Source organism: Porites lutea, chromosome 6 (genome assembly GCF_958299795.1).
Source record: "Porites lutea chromosome 6, jaPorLute2.1, whole genome shotgun sequence".
NCBI classification, from domain to species: domain Eukaryota; kingdom Metazoa; phylum Cnidaria; class Anthozoa; order Scleractinia; family Poritidae; genus Porites; species Porites lutea.
Window position 1 is genome coordinate 24525165 of NC_133206.1, and position 17958 is coordinate 24543122.

The 17958-nt window shown below is 39.9% G+C and overlaps 1 protein-coding gene across 2 annotated transcripts in view; it reads left to right on the plus strand.

Annotated features, from left to right (window-relative positions):
- Window positions 1-2873: 2873 nt before the first annotated feature.
- LOC140941349 (melanocyte-stimulating hormone receptor-like) overlaps window positions 2874-17958 on the plus strand; it is a 15344-nt gene continuing 259 nt past the window's right edge. The window contains exons 1-2 of one of the 2 annotated variants that reach the window (XM_073390331.1): window positions 2874-3023; window positions 16963-17958. The exon at window positions 16963-17958 is cut by the window's right edge and continues 259 nt beyond it. In XM_073390331.1, coding sequence (XP_073246432.1) covers window positions 17012-17911 — 900 coding nt within the window. In that variant the 5' untranslated portion in view covers window positions 2874-3023; window positions 16963-17011 and the 3' untranslated portion in view covers window positions 17912-17958. Of the gene's footprint in view, window positions 3024-14229; window positions 14337-16962 lie in introns of those variants that run through there. The other variant, XM_073390332.1, reaches the window with a different exon arrangement.

The window sequence follows — 17958 nt, forward strand, 5'->3', positions numbered from 1 at the left end:
GAGCAATAACCTTCGTACTCGTGCCATGTACTTGGTTATTAACTTGACTGTTGCTGATATCTTTGTTGGAGGAATTTCCAGTATTTTCCTATTTGAGATACTGGGCCCCCATTGCCAAATTGTAAATGTAGGCTCTAATACTGCTCCGGAAGGAAACACCACGTTGTTCGTCTTCCGGTGGTTCCCTCTCACCTCTCTAACAAGCATTGCAGTTATTTCATTAGATCGGATGCATGCCACGTTTCGTCCATTCAGGCATCGCAACATCAAAAAATGGGTCTACTGGGTAACTATTGGAGCCATCTGGGTTTTTGCTGCAGTTATGTCAACTGTCATCACGTTAGTATATCTCCGCTTCGGTATGCAGGTGCCACTTCCCTTGTACTTGTGGCTCTCATACTGTTGTTTGTGCCTACTTGTTATCTGCGTTTCTTACACCTCCATTGCTGTTAGATATTGGTGTGCAGCACGTCCCCAACACCATGGTGCGACCAGTGGACCAAGAAAACTGACTGTGACATTACTCATCATGACTATTGTATCTTTGCTGTTGTGGCTACCGTACCTAATTTTTAGATTTTTTATTTTAACTGGTAGGCACTCTTTTTCTTTCCAGCAAATGATGCGTGTGCGATTTTTTTTATTACTTCTATTTTACGCAAACTCGTTTGTTAATCCCATTATCTATAGAATTAGAATACCAGAATTCAGAAAAGCTCTCATAGCATTATTTTCATGTCAGAAAAGACAAAATACTGTTATTCCTTCCCGTTTCCGTTAATAATTGGAAAATACTAGTTCAATGGGTTGTATTATTTATTTATCAAAGTTCGATTGTCACTATATAAAGGTAACATGTTTTAAATGAAAAAAGCTTTTAGAAAACAATAATAAAAGAAACACAAATAAATTAATTAATAGATAAAATGAAAACTGAATAATTATAAAGGTTTAGTGGAAGCACCTTCACGTAGTGATTCTTGGTCTATCATATTTCAATCGTGTGAGTAAAAATTTAGATCTTATGTGTAAGAACTTCAGAGAGATAATATAATTTTTGTGTGTGTGTGTGTGATATATGTAAGAGTGTTGGATAGCAGAAATAATAAGACCTCAAAGTCATAGTTACTAACTAACATTTTAATCAGCATTTCTACATTTCTACTTCCCGTACATTCTCTTAAATGAATTCCAAACGATGTTCTCACAACTTGCAAAGCGATCAGCAAGGTTCTTGCCAGCGGATTTGTGTACTGATCATGCGCATTACGTCAGAAACCATAAATCAACGGTCTTGAGAAGAAACAATTAAACAAACAATTGGTAATTCGCAATTTTATTAATTTTATGTCGCTTTTCAGACATAGTCTGTGGTTTTTTTTTTCTGTTAAACAATTTCCCTCCGCAGAGTTTGGAATATGCAAAATGTAGCTCCGTATAGCTGATAAGAATCGCCGAAGAGTTGAGCTATCGAGCAGTGTTTTGCTACAAACCTTAGGAAAATTAAAGTCGCTTCAAGGTACAGAGCTTTCAGAAGTAGTTGTGATTTGTTTATTAGGATCGTTTTGAATTTTAACGTTGGATTCAAGGTGTTGACTGATCGTAATAAACGAAGTGAAATGTTATGAAGTGTGGATGTTTATTCAGTTATGATATGTAGAGCTGCAAACTCATATTTATAAAGCTCTCTGAATATACTTGCTTGCGATAAATTTGACACTTTCTCCAGTAATTTTTATCAGCATCAGGTTATCACTGCTCTGCAAAAACGATGCAACTTATAAATCGATGGGGAGCGCGTTGTTGTTGGTTAAGATCTATTAAACACGGCTGCGTTTTAATTTCCCCCGCAATTTCAGTACCGAAAGAAAAATACGATATGCAAGAAAAACAAAGATGCATGATATTATTTTTTTCAATTTTTGAAGCATTTTTGATTTCCTCTACCGGTTCGCTTCTTGCTTCTGAAAGTCTAAAAATATTTACTGCGGGAAAAAGTGCAATTATCCGCTGACCACCACGCAGGGTGACCGCTGTGCAAGTTGTAAGAACATCGTTTCTCGGTCCCAGACCTCGTCTCTCCCCCCCCCCCCCCAGTATGGGTGTATACATGTTTAGCAGTAGTTGTACACAGCATCAGAGTGAGTGTAATTTTAACTCAGTCTGAAACAATACATCGTTATTTCGTTAATTATTCGTATGTCGAGAGTGTAGATGTCAACACCACAGTCGCCTCCCAATAATTCGAACCTTCTAGGGAAATAGAAAAAAGTTCGAGTTATCGGGAGTTCGAGTTGTCGAGGGTAAAATTTTACTGAAAATGATCTGAAGGGAAATGAAAATTTTTTCGAGTTAGTGGGAGGTTCGAGTTACCGGAAGTCGACTGTACTTAAAATATCGTGCTCTTTAATTCAGTGCTAGAAAAATACCCAAGTCAATAAAAATAACCCGATAATTGGAGAATTCAATAACGTTTCCTCTAAACATAATTTTTCCTCTGTTTTGTTGGTGGCTGATAGCTAGCGCCTAATGGTTGGAAAAAGGAAAAATGCTGAAATCGACTGAAAATCAGGCGCCAGTTTCAAAATTTTCAATTTCTTCATTTTTTTTTTCTATTTTAAGGGTCAAACCAGTATGATTTTTTGCGTATAATTCAACGTTATGCCTTTTTCAGTTATTCTCGTAAATCGATTTTGGCTAAATTTTCCAGAGAATTGAACAGTTTACAGAAGTGCTTGAGCAAATGACCTCATAAATTCCATTGTTCTTGTCTTTGGTCTGTGACATCCCTCATGCGTATGTAGGTTGTTTAGTGGCCAATAGGATTAAAAATCACAGGAATTTGCGTATATACTGTCACAAGTGGACTGAGATCAATGATATGAAGTATGAAAGTGCGTCGATGTGTCTTTGGCTTCACTGATCATCATTTTCTCGCATTTTCGCAGTTGTTTTCTGTAGCTGATGGTTTTGTAGTTAGAGCAAAGGTCAGACGTACCACGGATAACATCATAGATCTCGAGGTGGGTACAGTTCAACCTGTATAATTTATATATCACTTTTTCATTATCAAAACTATGAATGGTTTCAAACAACAATTTCATTGTCTTAGTTTCGTTAATAGAATTCTTAGTCAGCTACAAGACGCGGTGACACACACTGAGAGCTTTTTGTGATGCATTATCTTCAACCTTTCGTTTCACCGAAGTTCAGAACATGTTTGGCAGAAATTCTTCGACGTCACAAGTCTGCAGCCCGAGATTTAAGAGCAATAACACAAACTAAAAGTCGATAAAGGAATTATGAAATTACTTTTTACACTAATAGCTGAGATAATCGTTCTCAAATATTTTTGTCTCAGAACAGAGACGCTTTGAATTAATTAATTTTCGTTACAATGCTAAAAGAAAGCCAGAAAAGCTACAACAGAAATAAAACTTGTAAGTACTTCTAAATGGAGCATTTTATAAACACGCAAGTCGTTTCATGGTTCGGTGACTGTTAATAGTAATTGACTCTGAACTGACAGCATGCAAAGATCATAACAGAATTTCTTGAAGTATCAGTTGTTTACAGAAGTGACAGTTTCGTGTTAGCATTTTCTCACCTTTTGTTAACATCATAAATTCCATTATGTAGTGAACCCCGCTCCGAGAAAAACCATATATAACGGAAAGATAGATTCCTTTGTCCCGACGAAAAGTTCACATATTTTCTCTAAAATTAACCCGGTTAATACGGAAAGCAGTTAAACGGTCAACACCCCGAACTACACCGACTGTTTTGAAAGGGTGGGAGATCTAAATCCTGAAAACCTGTCAAAAAGCGCCTACAGACAGTGACCAATAATAAATGTTTGGTCCTTTGACTCTTAATTGCAACTCAATTGTCAATAAATTTGTTGTTTGCTTGAATTCAGTTTTCATTTTTTGATGAACAGATGTATCTTCCGATGTAAGTCGATGAAATCGGTCAAAATCAAATAAATCGATAAACGAAACGAGTGTGTCATCGATTTCTACTGATTGATCGTTACAATGATATCAATCAAATCAGATTTACCGATTTTTATCGATCGATTACTCCGGGGTCAATTCCACTATACGGGATACTACTATTCAGTTCCTCCCTGATGGCAGCCTTGTTGTATTGATTATTACAAATAAAGTTGTTATTAAACATAAAAAACGGACATTGAGCTAGCTAATTGAAAACATTGCACCCATTGTGATAAAGTCAGATTTCTACTAACACGACGTCTAGTTACTAAAAAAAGTAAAGCAAATTTCTGTTTCCTAAGGGGTCCGCTAATATGATTCGCGACAGCGAAAAATGCGAACGTCAGTTGGCTTTTGAACTTCAGAGTTCACGTGTTTTTGAAAAGTGCAGTAATGCGTGACGACGCTCTAAGTACGTCTGGTTAGGAGGCTAACCATTTACCTCTTTAGGAAAAGACTGGGTAATTAAGAAAAAGGAAAAATCTGCCAAAACACCTGAATCCGTATGAAGTGAAAACAGCACAGCAAAAGAAAAAAAATTAATGAAGTTCGATCACAGTAGTAGGCTTGGAAAAGAATTTTTCCCTATACATTCTTCCTGCTCTTGTCGCTTGCTGCATGCTTTAAGGTGTTGTTAGACTGGACGATTAGCTTGTTCCAGGCGTTTAGATAGGAGAGCGCGGGAGAAAAATTCACGAAGAAAAAAAAAACGAGGGGAGACTAGAGGGGGAAAGGGGGAGGGAACCTCGCTCTCACCCCCCCCCCCCCGTCGTTCCCCCCTCGTTTTCACGGTGTACAGTTTAACTCGCTCCCCACTGACCGCCACGCTCTACTATTTGAACCTCTGGAACAGGATACTGGACGATATGCAAGGACGATTTTTAGCGGAACACAGCGTTGCAATAATAATAATAATTTAGAAAGGTCTTTCAGTATGTTTAATAATTGCCCCGCAGGGATTCCGCCCAGAAGGCAAAATCCCGAGGAGACACTCTAGACTAGTAGCTCGCGCGTATATTAAGAATAGTACTTACAGTTGAAATATACAGTCAGTGTGCCAGAAAAACATCTTTATTTGCTTGAACAGGGTCCGCACGGAATCGTTGGGTAATGATGACGTTTCTATTGTTCGCGCCCGCAAGTAAGAGATGGTTAGGATAACGTAAAACAGAAAAACCCGAAGGGACCGCCTAGGTACATATTGTGACATTTACTGTACAGTCATACTTCGATACTCTCTTGCGTTACGTATTATCACGTTCACATTCTGTGTAGCAGCTGTTTTGAATGTTATGGACCAAAAGGCACCCGTTAAGCGCAGATGAAGTAGTAATAAGGTGTGTGTAATTGTGTATATATAAACACTTGGAGAGGTTGACTGACAAATCTTTGATTGAAAACAATTTGCCAGACACTCTTTCTCTGTCTTTGAGGGAATAAAACTCAGTCCATGGCCACAAACAAGTAAGACGAGTGAATCAACGGCTAGCTTATCACCCACAGAAGGATGGACGATTACAGAAATTCTGCCGGTGCAGACTTACTCCCTGCTCAGACATGTCCTTCTATAAAGTTTCAGAAAATGCGAAAATCTTCATTATGAATCGATATATTTCAAAGAGCTACCCAACGACCAAGAATACTATAGAGAGGAGAAGTCGTTACGTCACGTTGCCATGGTAGCAAAACTTTTGGATGACAACAAACCGAAAAAAATTCACTTAAAAAGTAAATTCGCCCTGTTTCAAACTTCATCGATCATATTCAGTTTCATTTAATTTGACAAATGTTGGCGAAATTTTCTGGATTGAATCCGAAAGGACCGTATCTGAGTTTAGAAAAAGAACAAGAACCTTTTTGTACTGTGTTCACCTTCTCCGTAAAGTGGGCGAGTGAAGTTAGGAAGTTTCATGTCGCAATCGTGCAACGATTGCTAAAGAATGTGCAAAAAAGCGTGATGCAAGTGCAAACTTTTTGTTTTACTGATATAAACTTATTGCTTTCTTTGCCCTTTCCGTTGCCGTCGCCGTCGTTGTTGCTTAAGCTTCCTTTTGTTGTGATCCAAACATTTTGCTACCATGGTAACGTGACGTCACACTTCTCCTCTATGTTGACCGATTATATACAGAGCGAGGGCAGCTGTAGTGTCAACTATTACTAGTAACAATAACTGTAAAATGAGGAAGAACAGACTCGGAATGGCTTGGATTACTTGATCATATATAAAAAAAAAACATTACTCATGGATACTTGAATGTATGAGGATGATTGGCATAGCTCAGAATTTGGTGGTTTTGATCCAAAACACCAGTGGCAGACAGTATAACTGCTGAAGGTGAAGCTCTTGGCGAAATTCATGTCAGAAGTAGAATATTTCAAGGAGAACGTCTTTCATCTCTCCTTTTTGTGATCTCACTCATCCCACCAACTCTCGTGCTACGAAAAGTACAGGCGGGATGTTAAGCAGACATTGTACCAGATATTCTTCAAAAAGGAGAGCACTTCGGCACGTTTTTAGTTAGCAGTTTATCCTGCGAATATAGCCATTCCGGGCCATAACCATTTCTGGACACTCGATGACGTCATCAATAATGGCTTCTGGTGCCGACTTCTAGGAAACTCTTTTATTACTCTTTTTTGAGCCTTAGGGAATTTAGTCCTCAATTATGTTATTTGAAACCTTGCGAAATTAAAGGCGGAGAGTGATTAGATACATTAAGCGAATAGGTGAGAGCTTCGGTTCAATTGTGACTGGAGAGAGAAATTCTGTGGAAACGTCGAGCAAAGGGGCTTTCTGTGAGGGCGCCGATAAGTGAGTCGCCTTTCTTAATTTAACGTTTTCAGGTATGTAGCATTTTTTGGTACTATACGTAGTGTCGGGTCTCAAGGGACTTAATGTAGGATAAGTAGATGCGAAATGAGCGTTAACACTCTAAGAAAAGAGGGACTTGATTTGCATATAGGACAGTGGTGAACAGACTAGTAGGAGGACTATGAACGGAACTAAGAGCGTATAATGTAACCGTTTATTGAGCTCGATTTGCGACTTCATATTGGCGACGAGGAGTTTCTCTATTTCTTTGAAAATGGCTGGTTTCGATACAATCCTGAATTACGGAATATTCGACCCCGACATGGATCCAACTTCGGTGGGTTCGCGCTTCAGAAAATACGTGGAAAGATTCAAGGTTTATGCGTTGGCACTGGACATAAAGGATAAAGCAAGGAAAAGAGCTTTATTTTTACATTGTGCAGGACCAAAAGTACACGTACAAGACATTTTTGACACCCTAGAAGACACCTGTGAAGATTTCGAAACCTCCGCTGAGAAACTCATGGAATATTTTGAACCAAGAAAACATCACCTATTCAACATATACCAATTTCGGCAGCTAACTCAAGAGAAAGAGGAGTCATACGATGACTTCGCTACACGCCTAAAACAAGCAGCGGGTCCATGCGATTTTCCGACGGACTGGCGTGATGTTGAAATTCAGCTGATGTTGATAGAGAAAGGAAAATCGAGACGGGTCAGACGACAGTTGCTTAGCAAACCTCATACCCTAAGGGAGGCCCTGGATTTCGCAAGAGCCCAGGAAATGTCGGATAAGCAAGCGGAAAGAATTGAAATAGACCGACAAAGCCATGGAACTGACATCAATCCAAAGGAGAAGTTATATACGCTCGAACAACAGGCGCAAAGCGAAACGGCTGGAAAGGTGTGTTTTTCTTGTGGTGGAACTTTTCCGCACGCTGGAGGAAGGATGAAATGTCCCGCCCAAGGAAAGAAATGCTTGACGTGTAACAAAATGAATCATTTCGCCAAATGTTGTAGGATGAAAGGAAAAGAAGACAGGGGTGTGCTGAAAGCAGTTGAAAAGGACTCGGATAGTAGCGATGAGGAATCCCTTTGCGGTATTTAGAAAGTTGGGGCAGTCAAACAAAATCAGGGCCGGAGGCCCGTGAGCAGTGTGACAGTGGAAAATCGTGAATTTCAAGTGCTGGTGGATACAGGGGCCACGGTAAATGTAATGGACGAGATAACTTTCAAGAGGTTACTGGCCGATAAAGTGATATTGAGAAGGTCATCGAGCGTTTTGCGTGCATACCAATCGAACGCCACTGAAGGTCAAGGGAATATTTGAGGCCATTGTTGAGTCGAACACTAGAATCGCCCCTGCCACGTTTCATGTTATAAAGGGACATACGAACACTGATCATGAGCCCTTGATAGGTTTCCAGACCACTGAGGATCTTGGTCTTGTTAAGGTGGCAAATACGGTCCAAAGTGAGGAAACAATCACAAGCAATCTGTTACAAGAGTACGCTGATCTGTTTCACGCACTCTTGGTTTCACGGTATCGGAAAGATGAAAGGAGTGAAGGTAGATTTGCACGTTGACCCCGTACCGGTTGCACAGGCCCACAGGAGAATACCATTCAGTCTAAGACCCAAGCTGGAAGAAGAATTGGAGAAACTCGAGGCTGACGACATAATTGACAGGGTAGAGAAGCCTACCAGTTGGGTGTCCCTTGTAGTTATAACGCCGAAGCGGTCCAGCAATGAAATACGGTTGAATGTGGATATGAGGGAAGCAAATGAAGCCATTCCACGAACCCACACTGTCATGCCTACACTTGATGATAACATCAATGAGCTCAATGGGGCCACAGTATTTTCTCATCTTGATATGAACCATAGGTACCACCAACAGGAACTGAAGGAGAATAGCCGCAACATCACCACTTTAGCGACACATGTAGGTCTCTACAGGTACAAGAGACTCAAGTTTGGTACGAGATCCGCTGGGGAGATATTCCAGGAAACCGTCAGCAAAGAAATAACCCGAGACATAGTGGAATGTATCAACATCAGTGATGATATCCTTGTATTCGGCAGGAACCAAAAGGAACATGATAAGAGTTTAGAGAAGTTGCTTAAGAGAGCTAGAGAGAAAGAAATCACCTTCAGCAAAGATAAATGCGAATTCATTAAGGATAAGTGCCTGTATTTGAAATGGTGTTCTCGAAAGAAGGGGCCTCCCCTGATCCCATGAAGGTAGAGGCCATTAAACAGGCTGAGCCCCCACGCAACGCTAAAGAACTGAATTCGTTTCTGTACGTGCACCGTCCAGTACAATGCAAGGTTCATGGAGAGTTACGCCCCACAAACCGATGTTCTGAGGGCACTGGTTAGAGCCGACGTTTTTAAGTGGGAAGAGAAACACCAGCAAGCATTCGAAGCTTTGAAGAATGCTCTAAGCGCTGATACAGTTTTACGGTACTTTGATCCTGCCTCTGATCATGAAGTAAATGTTGATGGCTGTCCGCTTGGGATCTCGGCGACGTTAGTCCAGCGCAGTCCGAACGAAGACCATTGGGGAGTGGTACAGTATGAGAGCAGGGCGCTGTCAGACGCCGAGCGGAGATATTCCCAGAACGAGCTGGAGACACTGGCCGCTGATTTCGCGTGTAGAAAGTTTCACTTCTTCCTGTATGCCAAGCCATTCATAGTTGTCACTGATCACAAGCCCTTTGGAGGTCATTTTTAATAACCCGAGGCATGCAACGTCTATACAGTTGCAGAGAATGACTGTGCGAATGCTCGATTATGAGTTTAAGGTAGAATACAGTCCAGGGAAGACCAACATCTCAGACTACACATCAAGGTACCCCCTTCCTCTCGAGCAGAGTGGCAAGAGGGAACTGGGCACGACTAAAGATGTCATGCATTACGTGAATTTAGTAATTGAAAATGATATTCCAAAGGCGATAAGCAAGGAAGAAATAATCGTGTCAACGGGAAATGACAGGGAATTACAGAAATTGATTAAGTGTGTAGAAGAGAAGAGTATAGACCATAAAAGACACAGACTTGAGAAAGTACTCTAACGTTTTCAACGAACTGGCCGTAGTTTGTGGGCTCATTCTCCGCGGTGAACGCATCGTGGTGCCTCAGACTCTCAGGGAAGCCATGGTTAAGATTACTCACGAAGGCCACCAAGGGATTGTTCGTACAAAGCAGTTACTCCGTGCCTATGTGTGATTTCCTGGTATGGACACAATGGTCGAAAAGCATGTAGGGAAATACCTCGCTTGCCAATCTACCAAGCCCTGTCACACCAGAGAGCCTCTACAGATGACAGATTTGCCAAGGGGTTCGTGGAAAAAGGTCAGTGTAGATTTCGCGGGGCCATTACGAAACAAAGACATGGCTTTGGTCTTTTGGGACCAGTATGCCAGGTATCCGGTCGTTGAGTTTACATCAAGTACTTCTGCTGATTACGTCATTCCCCTATTTACGCGCGTGTTCAACAAGTACGGAATCCCCGAAGAGATAAAAAACGGATAATGAGCCCCCGTTTAATGGATCAGGAACAAGGGTTCAGACGCCCAAACGTCACCCCTGGGTGGGCTGAAGCTAATGGTGACGTGGAGCGTTTCATGTAAACCCTCAAGAAGAGTGCGAGAACTTCTAAACTTGAAGGAAAAGCTATTCGGGAGGGAGTGCAAAGAACGGTTAACGGCTATCGCGCTACGCACCCACCCAGCGACAAAGGAAAGCCCTGATATGCTCATGTTCGGCAGAGAGCTACGGAGGAAGCTACCGGAAAGGATCGTACTCGCAGGAGAAATTCCATACGACCCAATCAGACAAAGAGACGCGGCTAAAAAGAAGCAGATGAAAGAGTACGCAGACAAGAGGCGGAACGCCTGGGAAAGCCTTATAGTGGTTGGAGACCAAGTTCTTTTGAAGCAGAGCAAAGCAGATGTTCTCACCCAATCATTTGACCCGCGACCCTTCTCAGTAATAGGCGTGAAAGGAAGTATGACCACCGTGAAAAGGGGTAGGGAGATTAAATCCCGGAATTCATCCCACTGTAAACACGCGAGGGAGGATGAGCACGTATCTGTGGATTTGGACCAAGAAGGTCTGGATACATCCAGTGCGGAAGAAACTGAAACAGGAGCCAGGGAAGATTTGCGTTTGCAACCCGACAACCTCGGCGCATCCAGTGAGATGATAATTGGCGGTCCACGTAACGAGTCAGATGGTCCACGGATATCCCTAGGAGCGACGGAACCGGAGGGACATCAACAGCAGCCAGACGATGCTGCAGTAAGCGGGCCAAGAACCAGCGCGTGCAAAAACGTCTACTTGGAACACTATTTACAGGGACTTTGAGCCACACTAGAAAAAGTGGGGGGGGGGGGAAGATGTAGTGTCGGGACTTAATGTAGGATAATTAGATGCGAAATGAGTGTTAACACTCTAAGAAAAGAGGGACTTGATTTGCATATAGGACAGTGGTGAACGAACTAGTAGGAGGACTATGAACGGAACTAAGAGTGATAATGTAACCGTTTATTGAGCTCGATTCGCGACTTCACACTATACAAAAAGTGTTTTCAAAAACTAGCATGATTCCTGTCGAGTGCCCAACTTTAAAGTCCGCCGGAGTGCCCGGACGTTGGAAATCTAGTTATGGAACAAACTACGTGCTCACTCCCTTTCTTTTGAGCTGTTGGAGATCTAGAGTTGTGTAATCCTTACTTTGGAACTATTTGTCGCTGCGTTTGTGTTGCAAGGGATGAGAATGAACTGGCAGAAATTAGAGAGGCTTCCCAAAAAAATTAACGAGTGAATCCTTCGACAACGACAACAAACTTACCTTGAAAAGCTCCTTTGCCTTTTTCATTGTTATTTTTAAACAAGGACGAACGGAGGAATGATAGGAACGACTTCGAGACAGACACAGTGCTCGGTTTCCAGAATACTTTAGCGTTGCATTGAAGAGTTAAAACTTACAGCGCTCTTAGCTTAGTTTTGACCAAATAAACTTTTTCAACGTGGCAAATTTGTTTTCACTTTCTCGGAAACCCTTTGTTGTGCGCTATTGTTTTCGTGAGCCAATAAAAACTTTCTTTCTTGACGCCTGTCAAATGATTGTCAAATCGCGCGTCCTCAGTGAACTTGTTTCCGGTCCCCTAAACAGGGAGAAGCCATATAATAAACATCTTATTACCCTCGTTTTTTCGGTCCGTACTGTAAATTACGGATCCTCGTTTTTTTTCCGTCGATGTGAAAATTGACCACGTAAACTATTTCTTTGCCCACCATGAGAAGTGACAAAGACGGCTTAAAATGTCGTTATTTTTTTTAATCTCGTGAAACGGCCCGATTATAAATAGACTCGATATATTCTTGGGTCAATTAATTTTACTTGCGGTAAAATATTATTGATTGTTTTAACTGAGTACGTGTTATTTGAAAATCGCTTTCCATTAACAACTTTGTGATCGTGTGAGAACTTAGGGTGTAATAAACTAATAATAATAATAATGATGATGATGATGATGATGATAATGATAATAATATTAATGATGATGATGATGGTCTATAATAACAAACGAAGAGATCTGGGTCCGGTTCCTGAAAGGCCAATTAGCGCTAATCCAGGAGTAAAATTTTTTATCCCTTTTATATTTACCTTCCTATGCATTGCTTAGAGTAACAATTTGGGTTATCATTTCTTTTTTTTGAAGTAAAGGCACAACAGTATTTCGTAATCTCGAGTTACATTTTTTTTTTTAATTTTTATTGTTTTTACAAACATAATGCTGACTTACTTACATAGTACTTACTTAGTTACATAAAGCTTTAATACCTACTTACATATAGCTTGCTAAGTTAAATACTACTTACTTACATAATATTAACTTACAAGATAATGCTTACAAAACAGGAGCCGATGAGTTGGAGTCTGTTACAAAATAATGAAAAAGGAATTCTAAAACAACTAATTACTAACTTACTATCTATTAACGAAGAGTAAATACGCTAAAAAGGACAAAAAATAAATAAATAAATAAATAAATAACAAACAAACAAACAAAACAAAAAAGCCAAAAAACAAGGGAAATTAGCCAGAATCAAGAAAACTATTTTTACAGCTTGACTTGCACCTTAGCTTTGGTAGTTTCAATTTGTATTTTATTTTTAAGGATAGACAAAAAAGCATCGAAAAAATAATCTTCCTCATTTTTAGACGCGGTGTAAATATAGTATTTTGCAATTATCAAGCAGAGGTTTAAACCAAGACACTGAGGCACGGTGTCTGTAATGCCATAAAGTGTTTGTGCTTCAGAAAGCGAGATCTCAATGTTGTTTTTTTCGCGCCACCAAACTGAAAAATGTGTCCAAAACAGCTGAGCATTGGGGCAAGTCACAAATAGGTGTGTGATTGTTTGCTTTTCAGCGCATAAATGACAGCGGTCATGTTCTTTAATTCCGAATATATATAATGTAGCGTTGGTGGGTAAGATGTGGTGTAAGATCTTGAACTGAAACATTGAGAGTTGTATGTCTTTCGTAGCACTGAAAGGCATCTTGTAAATTTGAGAAATTTGCTGTTCATGTAAACTAGCTTTTCTGAGTCTTTTTTTGGCGGTGGCAGGAACAAATTTCCTTTCAACAAAAAAGTTGGTAGCAAGTTTAGAAGAAAGCTTCTCAACGGGAATTCTATCCATACTTATGGATTTATTCGAAGGCGGTTGTAATTTACCTTTCATTATTTTAATCCAGTCAGGAGGAATTGCTTTGCATAAACCGTAGTAGGTAAGAAAATTAGTTTTAAGACCAAAATAAGAGCAGAAGTCTTGGTGAGATAGAAAGGTATTGCCGTTGAAAAGATCTCCAATTTTTTCAACACCCGCTACATGCCATGCTTTGTAGTATACTGAATAATCGTTGATCCTAATAAAGCGGTTGTTCCATAAGATTTCATTCAGTATTTCATATTTCTTCGACACTTTTGGAAGAGTAAGTTTCTTGTAAATAAACAACGTCGAATTTTTGATTGTGGAGCCATCTAAACACCAGCTCGAGTTACATGCTGTTAGACAAGAAAACCTTGTTTAAAATTTGGCTTAATCCTGGATTAAACTTAACCATCTTTCGAGGAACCGGGCCTGGTCATCTGCGTAAAATTTCCATTATTTTCTAGCAGGATAAGCTTGTTTCCTTTCTTTTCATTGACTTTTTTACGCACGGGTATTTTAAAAGGGGTTTGAGTGCTTTCTATATCATCGAAATCAAGTGCGCTAAATCGGTCTATTTTTTCGAATAAATAGAATTTACCCTGTTTACTCTACAGCTGGATTTTTTACGTCTGAACAAATACTCGAATGACACAAACGATGAAAAAACAAATGTATGTCAGCTGCCGCCTCCTTATTGGCAAACATAACTGTCAAATCTAACACGTCTTGTGCATTCATCCTAGCCTTAATAGTTCAGCCTTGCCTTTGGCTCAAAACGGTCACTACATTAAATAAGGTTAGTCGTGATGTCTTTTATGAAGCTCGATGGATAATTTTTGTATACATGTATGTAGGTTTCATTGCACGGAACCCCCTGCACTCTTGCCGCCATGCGTCCTCCCACAGCTGGCCTGTTAGCATTGACCATTGGCTCTAAACTTCTACAAGGTGCAGTTGCTTTTTACGCTTACCAGCAGGTGAACGAGGGCTGAGGTTAATGGCTAAGATTCAAATATTTTTGCTTCTCAGATCCCTGTCAGCCAATACCTCTCTTCAGGGTAATTTTAAAGCAAGAGTGTTGTCCCAATTTTTGTAACGGCATCAAGAAAAAGGTCGAAGAATTGTTCTCAATGTAATCTCTACTCAAACGATCCTTAAGGACTTGACACCAAACAAGCTCGAGACGAAATCCTAAGCTAAAGTCCAACCTTTGTTTTTGTGTGTGTGTGTGTGTGTGTGTGTGTGTGTTCGGCGTTAGGAAAACGCAACACATAATCTTGGGATCCGTTTGGTATTTGGGTATCCTGTAGTACTCTATGGTGACCTTTTCATTGAGCGTTTTCCGTCGTAGGTCTGCATTTCTGCGTTTTTTTTTAAGTCATATGGGCAAATGGCAATCACGTGTAGCACCTTAGCTCCAACAAGACAAACAAGATGATTGTGTCAAAAGCACGGTTATTTGAATTCGGCAAATGAATGAACTTTGGAGCTTTTTTCGAAGTTAGAAAGACACAAATAAACACCAGATAACATTTGTGCGTTTGGATCTGTTTATATATTTGAAGTTATACCTCTCACATACACGAAAAACATTCTAGAATAAAGCACGTTTGAGGAATTTTACGCGCTTATCAGTGATAGCGTTTATTATACATGCGATGCTTTATCCACGCCTGCATGATACACTACATGTAACTGAAATCATGACGATTATCAGTTCGCATAATGGCAAAAGATTTTGTCCAGTTCACTGACATCGCTGTAGAAATCTAGCAAAAACCCCGTTAAGTTTCTTTCGCTCTTATGGTCATTCACTTTTCAAGTTGTATCACGCAAGAAGCCCGGATAACCTTCGAGGCTACCATGCTTTTGAAGTTTGCAAAAGTGTCATGTTTATCTTTTTAACAAAATAGAACTTTTCACGATCTATATCGCATTTTTGTCGACCAAACTTGGTTGACACTTTAGAACAACTGTTTTATTAAGACAGGTGAAAAGTCAACATTATTTATTATGGGCAAGCAAATGCATTTAAAGATTGAAAAAACTCCTGGACCTTTTTCTCCTTCGAAAACTTCAAAAGTAGCCATGGATGAAATTCGTTGTACCTTTCTCGACTTCGCTGGCCTTCTAGCAGCGATTCCGAGACATTACCAAAACGCCATTTTAGGATATAACCAAAAGGCTACAAAAGAATAACCGTTGATAAAGTCTCCGCCAAGCTCGCTTGCGTGTTTCGACGGGTTGGCGGCGAAAAGTTCCTTTGTATTCTGCCTATTAAAAGGAACAACAATTGAATCCTAGCGCCATGAATGAACTTCCGTTCATAGTTACCACTGAGAACAAGCTGACAAGTTCAGTTGAATTCCAGTTTACGCTCATGCACAATATTATTGCTACTAATAAGACCTTTTGAAAATTAACATAAAGACTTTCCAGCCTCAATGTGAGGACTGCAAATTTCCTATTGAAACTACATACCAATAATCGTTTACATGACTGTCCTGCCGTGAAAAGCTTTCCCTGAATGATGTCTTAAATTGGCCGAACTTCACACGTTCTGAAAACATAACAAAAGGTGCTACAGAAATTCTTTAGGGCTATAAACCCAAATCAACATGCTTTCCCCCTCAAATCATTATCTTCTTATTGCACGATACTATTACATCTACCTTGCTAGAAACAATATGAAAGAAAAATTGCGTTCGTAATTGGAAACCACACGAAACACAGAGATAAGTGGACCTCCCAGCTAAGCATTTCTGATATGTGTTGTGGCTTCTCGGGTTGACATTTTCAAATGTGTTTATTTATTTATTTTATTTTATTTGTTTTTACATGGTTTGCTTATATTACTATAGTGTATACCTTTGTTATATTTTGCTTTAGTTTAATAAATTTATGGATGATAAATATAGTTCTCATTGAGCATGACATTTAAATTGTATAGTACATTTAATCGCTGTTTTCGTGAAAGTAGCCTTACGAATTGCAAAAAAAAAAACAACAACAACAAAAAATGGCACAGCAGAGAGTCAGAACCGAAAGTATGCGTAGCAAAGAGCATCTCCAGAAAAAGATACCAAAAGAACGGCTGAAATTCGGATAATAGCCCTACTTTTGATAAAGTGAAATTCTAACATGACTCCGAGGCTTTCTGGTCATTTTTCTATGTTTGGTTTGGTTTTCTTACACTGCTCAAGTCTCTTCTGGGAATTGCGAGACAATGGAATCGTCAAAAATTTGCAATTTTGATCCTAAAGCCTCGGAATCATGTTGAAATCTTAATATAACGAACGTGGGCTATTGCCAAAAGATTTATGACGTCATTATCACATTAAATTCATTCCCGATTACAAAAAGAATCCTCTTTACTTTCCTTCTTCAATTTACTCATAAATTCAATTGATTTTTTTCTAAAGGTAGACGAGCAATAGCAAGAAAGCTCTGTTAAAGTGAAGCTGGAAGGAAATGGAAAATCGATCCACGATGTTTTCTTCATCCGAGTGCATCAATTGGTTTGCTTTATTCCTTACCGAGCCTGTTGCCATAGTAACAGTGAATCTCCTATCAATCATCATTTTTATAAAGAACAGTAACCTTCGCACTCGTGCCATGTACTTGGTTATTAACTTGACCGTAGCTGATATCTTTGTTGGAGGAATTTCCAGTATTTTTCTATTTGAAATACTGGGCACCCATTGCCAAATTGTAAATGTAGGCTCTAATACTGCTCCGGAAGGAAACACCACGTTGTTCGTCTTCCGGTGGTTCCCTCTCACCTCTCTAACAAGCATTGCAGTTATTTCATTAGATCGGATGCATGCCACGTTTCGTCCATTCAGGCATCGCAACATCAAAAAATGGGTCTACTGGGTAACTATTGGAGCCATCTGGGTTTTTTCTGCAGTTATGTCAACTGCCATGACGTTGGTATCTCTGCGCTCTGGAAGACAAGAGCCACTTCCCTTGTACTTATGGCTTACATACTGTTGTTTGTGCCTACTTGTTATCTGCGTTTCTTACACCTCCATTGCTGTTAGATATTGGTGTGCAGCGCGTCCTCAACACCATGGTGCAACCAGTAGGCAAAGAAAACTGACTGTGACATTACTCATTATGACTATTGTATCTTTGCTGTTTTGGCTACCGTACCTAATTTTTACGTTTGTTATTTTAACTGGTAGGCGCTCCCTTTCTTTCCAGCAAATGATGCGTGTGCGATTTACTTTATTGCTTCTATTTTACACAAACTCATTTGTCAATCCCATCATTTACACAATCAGAATACCAGAATTCAGAAAAGCTCTCATAGCATTATTTACATGTCAGAAAAGACAAAATGCTGCTATTCCTCTTGCTACCCGTTAATGCTTTACGTAATTCGTTCTCTTTCGCCATGTTCTCTCCCAGGACAC